The 18,486-nt window shown below is 39.3% G+C and overlaps 1 protein-coding gene across 2 annotated transcripts in view; it reads right to left on the reverse strand.

The window, feature by feature from the left end:
- Positions 1–14,597, reverse strand: part of NKIRAS1 (NFKB inhibitor interacting Ras like 1) — a 47,225-nt gene extending 32,628 nt beyond the window's left edge. The window contains exons 1-2 of one of the 2 annotated variants that reach the window (XM_053713014.1): positions 14,504–14,597; positions 7,297–7,368 (exon numbers count right to left, since the gene is read on the reverse strand). In XM_053713014.1, the coding sequence (XP_053568989.1) occupies positions 7,297–7,368; positions 14,504–14,597 (166 nt within the window). Of the gene's footprint in view, positions 1–7,126; positions 7,369–14,503 lie in introns of both variants that reach the window. The other variant, XM_053713013.1, reaches the window with a different exon arrangement.
- Positions 14,598–18,486: the final 3,889 nt, after the last annotated feature.

Here is an 18,486-nt window from a genome sequence, read left to right on the forward strand (position 1 = left end):
AAACCAATGTTCAATTCTAAACTTTTTGGGGATTCTTGCCAATTTGAAAAGTGTTGTCTGGGGGCTTATAAAGTCCTTTTAGCTGTGGAATTTGATAAGTGAAAAATGACTCCATAAATGGATCATTAAGTATGAAGAATTTACATTGTGATCAACCAAACAGGACTGGCACATGTCAAGTATAGGACCATTTTTCACTGAAATGATAATGAAACAAATGAGTAACAATGTGCTGTAATTCTTTCACTATGGTCAATACTGAGTAAATAGCTTCTCATATATCATTTCCATAGGTATATTGTTGTGTTTTAAAAAAGTAAAAAAAAAATCTATATCTATAATTATGTGCTTTTGTCAGATTATCAATTTTTTTTAGCATTTGTGTTAAAGGGATAGATGGAATTTTACTGCACTGTCTATTAGTTGTTTTTACAAACAATGGGTACTCAATAGAGCTGATCTGAAAACAGATGCTATGTTACATTTTGTTGTGCTATAAATGAAATCTCAATATTATTTAAATAGAAAGCAGTTTCAGAAAACTCAGCTGAGCCTTCCATTTAAAGGAGCAGTCATCTGTGTAGCATACGGATGCAAAAAATAATAAAAAATACTGCTTTGTAATGTTCATGTTTATATCCTTTTTTTTATAGATTGGTTTCTAAATGTTATAAATGCATCACACTTGTTGAACTTGTGCAATATGGGGACAATTGCTCTGTGCCTGGGTACGGAGCAGATGGTGAACATTAGTGTAGATGACCCGAACAGAAAAGATGAAAACAAACCCCCCCAACTATTGCCATACCAGGGATTAGTAATAAAACCCACCAAGTTGTTGAAATGTTTCTTACTTATAATCATAACTCTACCAAAAGTTTATATCCTGTTTTTTCTCTTAGGTTGGTTTCTAAGTGTTATAGGTGCAATACATTTGCTGAGATTCTGCAATATTGGGACAAAGACTCTGCACTTCGGTACAGAGCAAATAGTGAACGTTAGTCTAGATAATCTAATCAGAAAGGATGAAAATAAATCCCCCCAATTATTGCCATATCAGGGACCAGCAATGAACTTACTTAAGTTGTTGAAATGTTTGCTGCTTAAAACTATAACTCTATCAGAGTACAATCCTCACAGGTGTGAGGCACAGGTCTGGCACAAAGGTGCGGACCAGTTAAAGGTGTGTAGCTTAGAACTACAGGTTAATTTAAAGATAGAAGGTACTACTCAAACTAGCAGGTGCTTAATGTTAAGCACATATTTGTTAATGATGCAATGTATTGGTTTATGCCTAACTGTTGACAAACATCTTTTTTCTCTGGCAGAGCTCACACCAATCCAAACTGATACACTGTCAGGCCGTGGGGTCATCTCTCCGAGCCGGGATGGTAGGTGGGGTTTTTTTTTTTTTTTTTTTTTTTTTTTCTTTCTTTCTTGCACCCTTGTCGAAGAGGGTGGTGGCCAAGACTCACTATCAACACATAAATGACGGTTAGACTGTTTACATGGAATGTAGGGGGGATTAATTCCCCAACTAAAAGGAGCATGATCTTGACACATTTAAGACGCTTAGGGGCTGGCATAGCACTACTACAAGAGACCCACCTCTCCGAGGTGGAACATGAAAAACTTAAGAGAGACTGGGTGGGAGCGGTAGAATATGTTTCGCACACTAGCTCAAGCAGAGGGATTGCGATCCTGATTGGGAAACGGGTGAAGGCAGAGGTACTAGCAACACACAAAGATAAGGAAGGGAGGTACTTAATTGTGAAAATTAGGATCAACCACAAAGTGATGACAATCTGTAATATATATGCCCCAAACTGCAAATCCATAGCTTTTTGGACCACACTCATTCAAACACTGACACCGTATTTGGGGACAGACATAATACTGGGAGGGGACTTTAACCTGGCTCCTAATCCCATATGTGATAGGATGCAAGATACAGAACGCTCTGTAAATGGCAAAGGAGCCTTCGAAAAAAAAGTGTTCACTAGACTCTCAGATTCTCTGTATCTGGTTGATATTTGGAGACTGCGAAACTCCGAAAGCAGAGATTACACATGCATATCTAGGGCAACACCAACACTCTCACGCATCGACCTTTTCCTGTTATCCCCCAACCTTATCCCAAGCGTAAACAAGACAAAGATCCACAATGTGGTGATCTCGGATCATGCACCTGTGGAGTTAGAGATTTCTATAGGCCCCTTCATATCTAATAAGAATACGCTAAAATTTCCTGGCTATCTGTATACTTCGGACGCCTTTGTAAAACATCTGACTCACGCATGGAACGATTATCATACTGATAATCAAGCACATGCGAGCACTCCGGAGCTATTCTGGAACACTGCTAAAGCGGTGCTCACTGGGGATATCATATCCTATGTAGCCACGTTACGACGAAAGCTGCAAGCTAAACTGCAGAAATTACAAGAGACCCTGACAGATTCTTACCAAGAATACTGTCGTGACCCGAACCCTGTGTCACGGGACAAATATCTCGCCAGTAAGGGTGAGCTAGATGCCTTTCTTCACCATCAGGCGGTCACGCAAATCCTTAAATACAGTGCTAGATACTACAGAGGGGGAGATAGGTCGGGCAAACTTCTCGCCTCGCTGACAAAACATCACGAGACACGTAAGCCGATTGCTGCCCTTAAATACCATAATCTCACCCACAAAACCCCAGAATCGATTGTGAAGGCCTTGGCGGAGTATTACTCCACACTATATGCCACTCAGGGGTTGCCCCCTGAAGAGACAATCTCTGCATTCTGGAAGGACCTTGACCTACCACAGATCAGTGCGGAACAATTGGCAGTCTTGAACGCCCCCATCACCCCAGAGGAGGTTACGAGGACGATCTCCTCCATGTCTAATGGCAAAGCGGCAGGCCCTGATGGGCTGCCGATTGAATTCTACAAATTATTGAAAGCACAGGTTACCCCCACCCTCACTAAATTATACAATATATATTATAAAGACCTGATCCTCCCTCCCAAGACCTTCACTATGGCACATGTATCGCTGATTCCAAAGCCAGGGAAAGATCCCATATTGCCCGAGTCATACCGTCCGATATCTCTTCTTAACTCGGACTACAAGGTGCTCATGAAAATCCTGTCCGACAGACTAAAACTAATATTAACTGACATCATCCACCCTGATCAGACGGGGTTCATGTGTAATAGAACCTCAGTGACTAACGTGAGACGAGTGCTGCATGCTATAGCGCACTTTTCCAGTGAGTCAAACACCGCAGGAACACAGACAGAGTCGGAGGCCTTCCTGCTATCCTTGGATGCGGAGAAGGCCTTCGACAGAGTGGTCTGGAGTCATTTATTTGACGCCATGAGACGTTTTGGTTTCGAGGGTGCCTTCCTGGCTTACATCAGTAACATATACACAGCCCCCGGGATTCATGTTATGGCCAATGGCTTATTCTCTCCATGTATCACCCTACAGAGGGGAACTCGTCAGGGGTGTCCCCTCTCCCCCCTTCTCTTCAACCTAGCCCTGGAGCCCTTAGCAATTAAGCTGCGTAAAATATACCCGGGCATCGTCATAGGGAAAGCCAGGTTACACCTGGCGCTGTACGCGGACGATATGCTCCTATTTGTAGAACACCCGGCAAAGTATATCCCCAAAATCCTGGCGACCATCGAGGCCTTTGGGTCCTTCTCGGGTTATAAGGTGAACAAAACCAAGTCGGAGATCTTGTGGCTCCGTAGACACCGAACCAAACCGAATACTTTTCCATTCCGAGAAGCTGCCCCCACCTTGACTTATTTAGGGATTCGACTGTCCACGGATGTGGACACTTTGTACAAAGCCAATATCACGCGGGTGAGTAGAGAGGTCGGGCAGACCCTGGAGGGTTGGAAAAAGCTTCCTGTGTCTCTCTCGGGGCGAGTCAGCCTAATAAAGATGGTGATTCTACCACAAATTTTATATCCATTACTGATGCTACCCCTATTAATATCAAAGATAGACCTGGCATCATACACGCGAGCTATAATAGACTTCTTATGGAAGGGGGGCAAACCACGGATAGCCCTTAATAAATTATGTGCACCCCCCTCTCAGGGAGGATTGGGTCTGCCCGACCTGCGGTTATATAACTGGGCGGCATTATGCCGCTTGGTACTGGACTGGCAGCTTAACACAGAGCACTTCTGCACGAGTGACCTGGAGGGCTCAACACTAGGGGACTATAGTTTAGCTTTCTTGCCCTTTGCTCACTTTGGTGATATCCCTACAGGGATTCGAGGAAACTTTCTATATAGAGACATACTAAAGGCGTGGAGGTTGACGCTACATCATCTAGGACGCACTTGTGTGTCCTCCAGGATGATACCGCTAAGACACAACAGTGACTTCCCCCCGGGAGTCGACACCTCCCCCTTCATCATATGGGAAGGCGCGGGCTTACGCTTGGTGGGAGATGCTCTGGATCCCTCTACGAAGGGAGTCAAAACATTCACTGACCTGCAACGTCAGTATGGACTACCCAGGAGGCATTTCTATGCTTACTTACAAATGAGACACTACATAGACCAACTGATCAAAACTGACTCACATTTTTGGGAACCACATGCACTTAACCCTTCTATAGTATCATTTAAGTTAGGTAAATTCACACTTTCAGGACTATACAAAACATTAATTGGCAAAACTGAGACAAAAAATTTGGGAACACTAGTGGATAGATGGAGCACAGACTTGAATAGGGAAGGCCTGCCAGAAATAATTCTGCAAAGCTTAGAGAATGTGAGAAGGGCGACCCTATCCATGACATTTAGAGAGTCCCAGTTCAGAATGCTACACAGGGATTACCTGACTCCCCGAAGGACATCTAAATGGAATCCTATGGTAGTGAATGAGTGTAGCAAATGTAGACTGAGGGATCCTGATTTCCTTCACTATTTTTTTATGTGTCCAAGGATTGGACAGTTTTGGGGACGCATTGCTTACTGGATCAACAAGACCTTGTTGACAAGGGTCGAAATTGGAATAGAACAGGTATGCTTTTTGAATTGGGGAGAGCAGAACCCCAAAATGAACCCCTTACTAACGACAGTAATACTAGTTGCAAGGAAAGTTATACTGAAGGTCTGGACTGACAAAACAGCGCCCTCCTTTGTGACGTTTAGACACAGCCTCTTTAGGCAGCTTCTCATAGAACAAATAGACACTAAGATGGACACTAACAAGCGCCTAAAACACTTTTTGAACAAATGGCGGGTTTATATAGTTACACTGAGTATTGACGACCAGAGGCGGATCTTGACCCCCTTTGCTCATACTGAACTCATGCTAACGGCCTCCCTGAGGGGTGAGTGGGGATTTCTATACCAACAAATAGGCGATGGAAGGGGAGGGAGGGAATAAGACACACAAAGGCACTTTCCTGTTTTTTTTTTTTTTTTGTTTTGTTTTTTCCCACCATCATCGGGGCCGGGGGGGTGACCACAAAGGTACCACTGAGAGACAGACTATTGTCAACAGTAGACTCACACTAATAGACTCTGTTTGTTACTATTTATTATTTATAAAGTTAAATGAGGAGGAGGTATATTATATCCACCAAAGAAGCTCAGTCACTGGGAACACAGTAAATTGTATGATAAATGAGACAACCCCTTGCTAAATTCTGACACATGATATAATGGAATCTATTGTCATCACCAATGATAAATTGCTAATTGTGTAATCTTTCTGTACATCTTGCTGTAAACCTTAATGATTGGTACACCTGAAATTGCAATGTTTGTAACATGTATATCACCTCGTTTATCCTCAATAAAAAGTTAATATTAAAAAAAAATAAAAATAAAAATACTGCTTTGTAACGGTACAGAAAAATGTTTGTACAAGACAATATAATTGGAGCCCTTAATGTAGTCACTAATCATTGCTGAAAGTTTACGCATTGGAATGCAATATTTAGTAAGTAAATACAAATTCTGGAAGTAATAACTAATAAATAACTTTATAGCTAATAGGACAGCCACATGAACCTTAACTACATTAACCCACAAAAGGGTTAAAAAACATTCAAGTAAGCTTAACATGAGCCAATCACAAGAAGCATCTGTGTGTAGCCACCAATCTCAGGGGGTCTGTGCATTGACTCTCCAAAGCAGATTTGAACCCATATGTGGGAGTTAAACACCTTTTAATGCAAGCAATAATTAAATAATAAATTGCCTCCAAATAAGGCAAATGGTATGATGAGTTTGACTGAGACATTTGCAGTAAAAATGATGTTTGTTTTAAAAAAAAAATTAGACTTGAATAATATGTTATTCTATAGCAACTCAACAGGAATGTCTTGAAAATGCAAGGAGTTTGTCTCTATTATACAAGGTAAGTAAATATGCTAGTCTACTCTATGCCCTTTTCAGTAATTCAGACTACTAGGTTTGCTTGACAAACTCCGTAACATGGACATCATGATAGGACTAGTAATCTATGTTCCTGGTGTGTTATTGGCATAAAAATACAATGTGAAATACACATTGCAGGGTTGAGGTGAGACCTGGAGTGGCGTTTGGGAAAAGGTTAATAAATATACTTTATAGGAAATATGGGCAGACTTGGTTGTTATCTGCTGTTCAAAACAGGGCTTTAGCCCAATAGTAGAATCTATGTTTCTATGTAAATTTTCCTTTCTATGTAAATGTACTAATGGGCTCAAGGTCCTTATCCTGTCATCACCCCTACTTATTATCGCTAGCAAAAATAGGTTCATATGTGAACTGCATATATAAAATAATAGGCAAATGGATGATAAAGGGACAGGATAAGATTAGGCCAAGAACTGGTTAAAATATACCTAGAATAAATATTTGATTGCATCACATACTTAAAGAGACTGCTTTATATTCTCAGCACATTTTAAATCAAACATCAAACTGACAAACACTTTATATCTTTTGAAAGATGCTTACTTCCTCCAAATCATAAAACATAATAAAGACACAGAATAGACTGAGGCAAAACAAAATACCCACGTTCTAATCTGCAAATGTGATCAAGTATTCATGTGTAAATCTGAAGACACCTTTCATAATGTACATGGAAATGTAAGACACACTCAGGACTTCCATACCTCCTTTTTATCCCTAAACTTGTCCACTTCTTTCTTCAGAATTTCAACTCTTTTAAAAGATTCAAGGTTGTCTACACTGTAGACCAAAATGAAACCATCAGCAACAGAGAAATAGTGCTTTGGTAATTCCATAGCTTCCTGTAATCCTTGAGTATCATAAAGGCGAAGCTGCTCCTTCACACCACGCTCTGTTTCCACTGAAGCAATATATACATCTTCCAAAGTTTCACTGTTTTCCACACCTACATGCAAAAGACAAGGTTTATTTTATTCAAGTTAGCCTATATAAGATGTTCTGAATAGGAATACTAATTTTAAACAAAATTATTTATCCTCCGAGTGTTTTAATATTTTAATTAGATATTCCCTCCCCCCATACTTCATTTTATCGCAAGTATACTCACATTAATTATATAGAAAACATCAGTTTCTTCAAGCCAAGAGCTACAACACAGTCAGTGTTCTTAAGGGAGCACTTCCACACCTACTTGGAGATGGTAAAAATGGATTTCAAAAGTCCTTTGGAAAGTACTCTTACTCTGCAAAAACATTTTCTTCATCAAGGTCTCCAATTGTATAAGCTGTTTCTCTGTGCATGAAGACATTGATGTATCATAAATATAACTTGGCTTATATCTACGAGCAACACTGTGTTGATTACTCTTGGGTTTACCTACAAAGAAACACATTAATGCTTGGGCGGGGAAGAGGATGCTCCCTGAGTTCTAAGCAATGCAGCTTCCTACAAATCCTATTGTTTTTATGTGCATCAACCACCACACAACTTCCAGGGTGCGTGTGTGTTGAGCAGCAAAGCATTACAATTAATAGAAGAAAACAATTAATAGAGGGAGAAATTATATATATATATATATATATTTTTTTTTTTTTTTTTCTTCAATTAAACTCTTAGTTGTGTCTTGTGTGAGGAAGTAGTGGATTTTGGAGATGTTTTTAAAGGTGGAGGTGGCAAGAATTGGCCAAAGACTGGATGTGGGGTGAAAGAGAGATCTGAGTAAAGTGTGACTCCAAGACATTGGGCATGCGGGGTTTGGGTAATTATGTTATAAATAGTTAGAGAAAGTTGGGTAAAAAATAAGGAGCTCAGTTTTTGAGAGATTTAGCTTAAGATAGGGAGAGGACATCCAGGATGAAATATTAGAAAGACAGTTAGTGACACAAGCTAGTAAGGAAGGGGATAGGTCTGGTGCAGAGTTGTAGATTTGGGTATCATTAGAATACAAATAATATTGAAACCCATGGAACTGTATTTAGGAAACTAAGGATAAAGTATACATTGGGAAGAGAAGGGAACCAAGGACAGAGCCTTGTGGTACCTCAACAGAAAGCGGCAACGGGTCAGAGGATGTGCCAGAGAAGGTAACACTAAAGGTCCGGTTAGAAAAGCAAGAGGAGAGCAACGAGAGAGCTGTGTCACAGATGCGGAAGGATTGGAGGGTTTGCAGCAAGATAGTGGGGTCAACCATGTCAAAGGCTGCAGATTTATCAAGAAGGATTAACAAAGAAAAGTGGCCTTAAGATTTTGCCTTAATTAGGTCATTAGTAACCTTAATGATTGCAGTTACGGTGGAGTGTTATGGGCGAAATACAGATTACAATGGATCAAGCAGGGAGTTTAATGTGAGAAAATGTGATAAACGTGTATATATGAGCCGTTCCAGAAGTTTTGAAGCAAGGGAGAGTAGGGAAATAGGGTGGTAGTTGGATGGGGATGATGGTTCAAGAGAAGATTTTTTGAGGATAGGTGTAATTGGTGCATGTTTAAGGGATGAGGGAAATATACCACTGCTGAGGGAGAGATTACAAATATGTGTGAGGATAGGAGTAAGAGTAGGAGAGAGAGGGAGGGCAGTAATTGTGAGAGGATGGGATTAAGGGGACAGGTAGTGATGTGAGAGGAGGATATAAGGGCAGAAACTTCTTCCTCAGTAGTTGGAGCAAAAAGCAGCGTCTGGTGCTTTGGACATCGGTTATTGGTTGAGGGGGTTGGAAAATGGTAGTGTGTTGGGAGTCTATTTTGTTGGTGAAGTGGTTGGCAAAATCTTGAGCTGAGAGAAGTGGAAATAGGAGGTGGGGGTGTTAAACATGGAGAACAGATGTTTTGGGTTTGAAGAAAGAGTAGAGATAAGTCCTGCTTGGAGAGATTAAGGGCAACATAGTAGGAGTTTAAGATGAACTTGTAATGAAGGAAGTAAGCTGAACAACAGGCTTTTCTCCAATGTCTCTCAGCAGTGCAGGAATATCTAAGTAAGTAGCGTGTCATAGGAGTATGCCAGGGCTGAGGATCAGTATGTGAGTTTTTGGCTATGGTAGGAAGTGCCAAATTGTCAAGGACCTCTGTAAGAGTGGAATTATAGCGACAGATTGGTCAGGGCAGGAAAAGGAGGAGATGGAAGAAAGCAGAGTTTAAAAGATGTTGCCGATCAAGGGACTTAACCCTCCTGTGGAAATTTGTGTGGGAGAGGAGGGCAGTAGGATGTGCTGTGATATTACAAGTCAGGAGATGATGGTCAGAAAAAGGAAAGGGGGAATTTGTGAAGTTTGAGAGAGTGCATCGATAGCTGAAAATAATTTCAAGGGAACGTCCATCTTTATGAGTGGGAGAGTCAGGCCATAGTGACAGACCTAAGAGTAAGTGAGCTGGATAAGTTTTTTTACAGCAGGAGCAGCTGGATTGTCAACAGGGAGGTAAAAATCCCCAGGGATGAGGGCAGGGATGTCTAAGGAGAGGAAATAAGGTAGCCAGGATGCAAAATGATCAAGAAATTGAGTCGAGAAGCTGGGGGGGTGATATATAATAGCAACACATAGAGAGAGAGGAGAATAAAGTCAATTATGTGGGTTTCGATGTAAGAAATAGTGAGGGAAGAGATGGGTTGCATTTGTTGAAAGGTACAACGAGAGGAAAGTAAAATACCTATGCCACCTCCTTGCCTGTTTCCAGGCCTCAGTTGTGGTTGAAGTGTAGACCCCCATGTGACAGTGCAGCAGGGGAAGCTGTGTCTGAGGGAGAGCCAGGTTTCTGTGAGAGCCAGAAGGTTGAGGGAGTGGGATATGAAGAGGTTATGGATAGAAGTGAGTTTGTTGCACACAGAGCGAGAGTTCCAGAATGTACAAGTGAAGGGGGTATTTGTTTTAGTTACAAGAGGAACTTGTATAAGGTTTCCAGAGTTCTGGTGTTTAGGTTGAAGGCAAGGCATACATGGGTGGGAGGGTTTAGGAAGTTGTGGGGGAAACAGGATTGAGGGAAATATCATCAGCAGTTAGCATTATTATTATCGGTTATTTGTAGAGTGCCAACAGATTCCGCAGTGCTATAAACATAGGCGGAATATAAGGAAATGTCTATAGGGATCAAACAGGTAGAGGGCCCTGCCAAGAGTTGAACTGTTGTAGTCAGCTCTTAAGAAGGTGATCTACCAACAGCTGTGCTCTTAGGCTTATATGCTAAGGGGTTCAAGGGAATAGCAATGTAGGAGAGGAACTGGTATAAAAAAAGGTTAGTGTAGAGTCTTTAGGGAGAGCTTGAAGCTTTCAGAACTGGGGGAGAGTCTTGTGGAGTGAGGCAGAGAGTTCCACAATATGGGAGCCAGTCTGGAGAAGTCTTGTAAATGGTAGTGTAACAAGAGAGGAGGAGAGTAGGAGTTCATGAGCAGAGCGAAGGGGAAGAGAGGGAGAGTATCTGGAGACAAGGTCTGAGATAAATGGGGAACAGTGCAGTTGAGGGCTTTGTATGTCAGAGTGAGAATTTTTTTGCTTAATCCTGGAGGAATGAGCAAGAGTGAAATAAGATGAGATACTGATAGGAAGGAAGGGAAAAAAAAATCTATTTCTATCCTTCCCCTGGGTACATTTCCTGACTTTCTAGGAATTTTTCCCATATTTGATGAAAGTGATGGAAGTCTCTGCCTATTACCATATCATAGGGCAAAATAGGTACTGCATCTACACAACATTTAACCATTCCAATATTTGTAATAACTTCTTCTCCTGCTGTGGGATATGAGTTAGTGTCACCATGTCCATATACAATATCAAGCAATTGAACTGTATCTAATATTTCAGGTTTAAGAAAAATACTTTTTACCAAAGTAACCTCACTTAAAAGAATCAAGGAGTGCTTGCACACTCTTACCTGACCCTTGTTCCCATATTGTATTCCATTGGCTCTTTAATCTATGGATAGTTAGGTGCAAAATGTCCAAGTTCCTGACATTTAAAGGATTTTACATGTCCTTCATTTTGTCCTTGTCTCTGTGGTGAAAATCTGGGTAGCATTTCTCACCATGTCCAGTACTCTGTGGACTTTGTCCTCTTGCTGACCCATTTCTTCCAGTCATTTCACTTGTCCTGTTATTAGGACGCCTTGAATTAAAAGGGTCACTGAACCCAAATGGTTTTCTTTTGCGATTCAGCTAGAGCATGCAATTTTAAGCAACTATCTACTTTACTCCTATTATCAAATTTTCTTCATTATCTTGGTATCTTTATTTGAAAAGCAAGAAAGTTTAGAAGCCGGAACATTTTTGGTGAACAGCCTGGTTTGTTCTTGCTGATTGGTGGATAAATTCACCCACCAATAAACAAGTGCTATCCAGGGTCTGAACCAAAAATTGTCTCTCTCCTTATCTTAGATGCCTTCTTTTTCAAATAAAGATAGCAAGAGAACGAAAAATTGATAATAGGAATAAATTAGAAAGTTGCTTAAAATTGCATGCTCTATCTGAATCACGAAAGAAAAAATTTGGGTTTAGTGTCCCTATAAGTTGAAGATCAATACGGTACAGGTACTTAACAGTTAAATTTTGTTCAACCAAGCACATCATTCCTTCTTGGTCTTTTTGGGTTCCCTTGGCTGACCCACTGCCGAAGTCCAGTTGGCAGACTCCTCACATAGCAATCCAACATAAGTGTCTACAATTTTTGTAGCCGATTTATGCTTTGGCTGTAACCATTTCTGCGCAAGTCTCAACAAGTCATATCTGCACCCATGGGGCATCATAAGTCCAATTATTGAACATTTGGGCAAGAATTGCAGGTCTGACTCCCAGACTAGTAAGAATTTTATTTTCCAGCCTGCTATAATCCTGGGCCTGGCTGTGGGACAAATCCTCATAGACTTTCTTAGGCTTCTCCTCTAAGACATGGGGCTAGGAGCCCCGCCCACTGTTTCTCTGACCTCTTTTCTCTAGCAGCAATCCTCTCAAAAGTTGTGAGGTAGTCCTCAACATCATCTGTAGAGTCATTTATTTGAATGCGCCATTTTTGTCCATAGTTTGGGTAACTGTAGATGGCTGAAATACTAGTTGCAGGACATTTGTTAGTGCAGCTTAGCCTTCCCGCTGAGCCTCCATTATACTGCTAACTTGTGCAGCAAGCAAACGATTAGACTCCTGCTGAACTGCAGTAGCCTGAACCAAGGCCTTCACCAACTCTTCCATCTTTAATGAAAATGTCTGACAGTTTCACAGCAAAGTTTTCTATCAGCAGTTTTCAGATAAACTTTCATATCCACAGACCATTTAGTGTTGTAACCACATTTGCCACCATATTGTGTTACAGCAATTACACGGGATACCGGTTTTCAGGCAAAACAACACGGTTGTCGTAATAAATATTTGCAGACTTTTAAATTGCAGAAAACAGTAGTTTTTATTCCATAAATAAACGTGCCACACTTGATTTTAAATCACTTTCACAGGTGATTTAAAAAAAAAAACCAACAACTTTACTACAAAAGAAAAGCTTAGCTCTTTTAGAGCGATAACTAAACATGCAGCAATCCTAACTAGCCAGTTAGAATAACCTGCAAACTATATAACAGTTTTTACCAACCTTTCTGATTAACCGTTTTTTGCGAATATATTTTCAGTGCTGTCCTGCCCTCAGCAGGTAAAACTAAAAATTATCTGCTTAGGAATCACCAGCCTGAGAATTTAGCTGCTATTCTGGGTCACATATAGAGAGAGATAGAGAGAGAAAAGTAAAAAAAAACCTAGTAAACCAGTATGTTGATAGTTTAAAACAAGATTCTTGTGTATAGAGGACGTTGAATCATTCTAAAGGTACAGAATTAGAGAGGAATCACTGTTATTGGCAGTAAAGAGATTAACATTATTTAGAGAGAAAAAAAAAATAGGATACAGGAATTAACCGCATTCCCTTTATGTATCATTAAAATTATAAAACATATGAATTTGCTGTAATAAACATACATTTTATACAATAGTAGTCACTGTTATTTTAATAATGCTGATCACCAATGTCTTTATTGCCTACATTTATGCAGTGGCAGCCGATTATGCAGAAAGCAGCATGGTCAATTAATTTACACTCATGTAGTAGTTAAACATTGGGACTATATCTGTAGATGGTTTACCTGCCAGTTACTGTCTATTTGCTTGACACTTTACATATTCTGTGACGTACAGATTGTCAAATACAATATTTTAAAAAGTCTGTGGTCTTAAAACTTTCTCCACTGAATCTTCAACATTTCTTCTATGATCCAGGCTTATTATTGGAGCAGATAAGGTCATTGTGCTAGCATAACTTACATTATTTTTTGCAATATGTTATCACCTCTAATGAAGCCTTTCATAGACAGAACTGGAAAAACTAGTTGCAGAGGTCAACATGAACAAAAAATTGCAAAATAAAAGTATATTACAAAATGTTACTTCTATCCATAACTAAATATTTATATTACAATCTCAGTGTTGTATGTCCCTTTACTTTTATTTAACACAACTTTTTATCTTGTAATAATCATTGGAGTTTAAATGTAGTAAAAGGAAACAAATATGCCTCATAAAGGGATAGAAAGGTCAAAAATGCAATGTGTGTGGGTACATTTCATTGTGAAATATAACCATTTTTGTAATATACTTCCATTAGCAAAAGTGCTTCTAGTTAAAGTTGTTACTGTTTTTCAGAGGCATATGCACATATCCTGTGAAGGGCAGTGCACCAGTATACAAACACCAGACTTTCCCAGAGAGGTGGCTGTTGTATGTATTGCTTCTGAAGACGTAATTTGTGTCATACAAGCTAATGCTGACCTTCTGAGAAGGTGTGGTGCATGGACCCTTACAGGATATGTGCATATGCCGCAGAAAGGAAGAATAAAAAAACAGTAATATATTATTTATTAGAAGCATTTTCTAATGGAAGCAAAACTGCTTCTATATTAAGTTTTTTGACCTATCTATCCCTTTTTACTGGAGAAGATAGTCCATAAACAAGTTTCCTGTATATACCTATATGTGTTGTGAGTTTCACAGAGGCAAATTCCATTTGATTAAAGGTTCTACTAAAGTCTCATGTAAAGTTCTGCAGAGTACAAAAGTAACATACCTACTGTGTGGTTTCCATATAGTAGCTGCTCAAGGATCGCTGTTTTCCCAACAGATGCTGAGCCACAGACAACCACTCTGCTACCTTTTCCCATTGTCTAATAGAAGATAATTCTGCATAGAGGAACAGGCATTATCACAATTCCAGAAATATAACAAATGACTTTTGGAGAGTACACTGAAAACCTTAGGTTAAGAGATTTTTCTCAAAATCACATATATAATTTATCGCAAGCACTATGTGTTAGCAGAGGTTACCAATTCTCCTTGTTTAGCCAGGACAGATGTAAGAACACAAGTGACTATTAAACCTCTAAATTGAGGTCTGCAATACATTGCATGTCAAGGTGATAAATCCTCATCTGCCAGTGAGGGTTGTAAACATGCATTATTAATTTAATTATAGATTTTTCAATATTATGACTGGGCCAGTCCATCTCAAATGGTCAAATAATTGAAAAGTTGGTTGCTTGACCAATTCATTTTCCTAAACTTTTTTTGAGTGATTTTCTCTATAAATTGGTATTGGAAAACCACCAGTTTTTTTTTATTTTACTTTGGTTTAACCACAGAAGCCATCTTTGTGTCATGGCGCACAACAAATTTTGCTTATATAGAAGTTTACGGAAACCTCAATATCTCAGCTTAGGATGGTTCTAGCTTCTTGGAACAAAAATTGATCTCTAGATAACATTACAAGGTATATGTTCATATATAAATATTTTGCACAATCTTGCTCCTTTGGCATCTATTTATCAAGCCGTCAACTTGTATTCGACGGCACCAATACGCTCGTCTAAGATCACCTAACATCACTGCCGCAGACCTGAATACGCTCTCCAAAATTATCAAAAAAGCTGTCAAAAAGCCGCGCACCAAATACGGTGCGATGAGCAGCGGACTGCTCTTAACTAACCGTCATCTACCTCGCTGCTCTTTGGCTTTTTCACAGCTTTCTTGGTACCCTGTCACTAAACACCCACACTATACTATACTGTTTTACCCCCTATGCCGCCGCTCCCAGAGCCCACCGCAATGCTGATAAAAGTATTAACCCCTAAACCGTTGCTCACGGACCCCGCCGCAACTAAATAAAGTGTTTAACCACTAAACCGCTGTTCCCAGAGCCCACCACCACCTACATTATACTTATTAACCCCTAATCTTCCGCCCCCTACACCGCCGCCACCTACATTATATTTATTAACCCCTAATCTTCTGCCCCCTACACCGCCGCCACCTACATTTATTAACTCCTAATCTGCCGCCCCCAACGTTGCCGCCACTATATTAAATTTATTAACCCCTAAACCTAAGTCTAACCCTAACACCAGCTAATTTAAATATAATTTAAATAAAACTAAATAAATATTCCTATCATTAATTAAATTATTCCTATTTAAAACTAAATACTTACCTATAAAATAAACCCAAAGCTAGCTACAATATAACTAATAGTTACATTGTAGTTATCTTAGGGTTTATTTTTATTTTACAGGCAAGTTTGTATTTATTTTAACTAGGTACAATAGTTATTAAATAGTTATTAACTATTTAATAACTTCCTAGTTAAAATAACATTGGGAATCCATGCTTTGTCCACAGTAGATATCTTGAATGATGTCCTTGGTCCAGGTTTTACAAAAAAATCAGTTTTCCTCGCTAATGTCCTCATACAAACCTAACCACCACTGGTCATCATAGACAAGCAACACATTCATTATTCCATAGGATCAGAGGGACAAATGTCATCACTCAACGGTCTTTAAACTTTTGCAATGCAGATGTAAAGAAACATCTGATAGTACTCTCTGATACTGCTTCAAAACTTTGAAATGTTCTTTTACCTGGAATACTCTCACACTTATCAAATCTGTCCTTGAGATTCAGTTACTTCCTTGCTTTTGACATAGATATAGGTAACCCTTTAATCTTCTTGTTGCAAAAGAGGAAGATATCTTCAGGGGTGAGGATTTAACCATTAGTTGTCCTCTGCCAACTGTTTTTTTGCTGTTTCACGCATAGCCGTTCCTCAAACCACGTCACATGCATTTCTGCCATGGGACATTGCAAAGAAGTTCAATTTGGCTTCTATACCAAACTCCAACCCATGGTTAACCAGATTGATGAATTGCTTCCCGTTTTTAAATAAGCTTGCAGATCCATCAGAAAAATAGATAATCTTTCCTGTCTCAGGAAGGATCCCAAGTAACTTCACTATTGTTCTGCTTAGTTTCACCAATCGTTCTGAGACATTGAATTCCTTGTTGATTTTGTTCCGGGACCATGAGCTTAGTAATAGCATGATAAATTTAGCTTTGTCCTCTTTGTTTGCTATGGCACACTTTCCTTTAAGAGCCTTAATTAGTCTGTCATTATGTTTTTTTGGCACAGTTATACTATGCTGGGATCGTCTGAAACAATTCTTACAGATTTCTTTTCAAAGTTTCAGAAATCCTTCCTACTTTAGCTCTCAAAGTACTTTGTCTTTTATCTGCACTTGTCTTCCTAATCTTGGATGCAGGGGATACTCCAAGAGTCAACCTCCGTAAGACAGTCTTTGGGTAATACATCTCTTGCTGCTCCATACAAGTTTATTTTTCAATCACATAATGTATGTCAATCATAAATTTGTGTAAAATACTGTTCATTTAAATTTTTTGTAAATTTTAACTTGCACTTTCCATGAAATAAAATAAGAGAAGCCTCAAACCCGAGAATGTTCTGCATGCACACCATACTTACCTAGGTACAACCCCACCCCCACCCCCCACACACACACACCTGAGCATACATAAACATCTGTACACCCAAAATTTGTCGTGCACTATGAAACAAAGATGGCTGTCATAGTTAAACCAAATAAAAAATTGGTGGTTTTGCAATACCAACACATAAAGGGAACCAATAAAAAAAAAAAAAAAATTAAAAATGATCAAGCAACCTGTGTTAGACCACTTGAGATGGATTGACCCTACTGCTAATAAATTTCTTTCATTGTCAGCTGGGAATGATTAGAGTTTGGTCTTTATTTTATTTATACAGTTCTTCTCTGTCTTATGAATGGATGCAAAATCAATATTAAAAAGGGACATTCTAAAACAGTATATTTTTAAAAAGATTATAATGGGGTATGAAACGAAAAAAACATTTCTGATTCAGACAGAGCATGGTATTCTTTGTTGAAGAGATATCTATATAGGTGTATGGAGCACTACATGACAACAAATAGTGCTGCTATCGAGTGGTCTTGCAAATAAATACATGGTTGGCACTGGATTCTATACCTTAAAGACCAGTGCTGTACCCTTACGGCGGCTGTGTCCTCAGTGGTCACTTTACCTCAGCACCTTGACATGTGATTGTTTGCTCACTCAATTGTTTTACTTATATGGAGGTTCACATGGCAATACCCAGCTTTTTTAAACAACTTTTGTTGCATGACACATGATAATTGAGAAGCCATTCCATTTGCTTTCCCCTTCTGTGGTACTAACAGTCACAAAATCATAAATGGACAGAGAGGGATCTTTTGTTTCTCCAACAATAGTGGGGATAATTGCCTGTTTGAGTGTTTTCCTCGTATGATACTCATTGGTGCATTTATGGTCATTTATGTCTAGGTGTGGGGGCAAGTTTTTAATTGACATTGTTCATTATTGTTGTAGTAGGTTGATTCACTGTATCCCTTGTGTTTAATGTTGCTAGCTTTTTTCTTCACTATATATTTTATTTTTTAAGCATCTATAGCCACCAACTACCAGCTAACTCCTAGTAGGGCATTCCTGTTTTTGAGCCTAGCTAGGTATGTTATCAGCAAATAATAGCAAGAGAACAACGTAAATGTGATACAATTAAATTAAACATTCTCTTAAAATTGTATGCTTTATCTGAACCATAAATGCATGTCTGTTTAAAATCATGCTCCCAGGAAGATCCTGAGAATTACAAGGCCTGTGATTGGTGTATATGTACATACTACAC

This window comes from Bombina bombina, chromosome 5 (assembly GCF_027579735.1).
Source record: "Bombina bombina isolate aBomBom1 chromosome 5, aBomBom1.pri, whole genome shotgun sequence".
Classification (NCBI taxonomy): domain Eukaryota; kingdom Metazoa; phylum Chordata; class Amphibia; order Anura; family Bombinatoridae; genus Bombina; species Bombina bombina.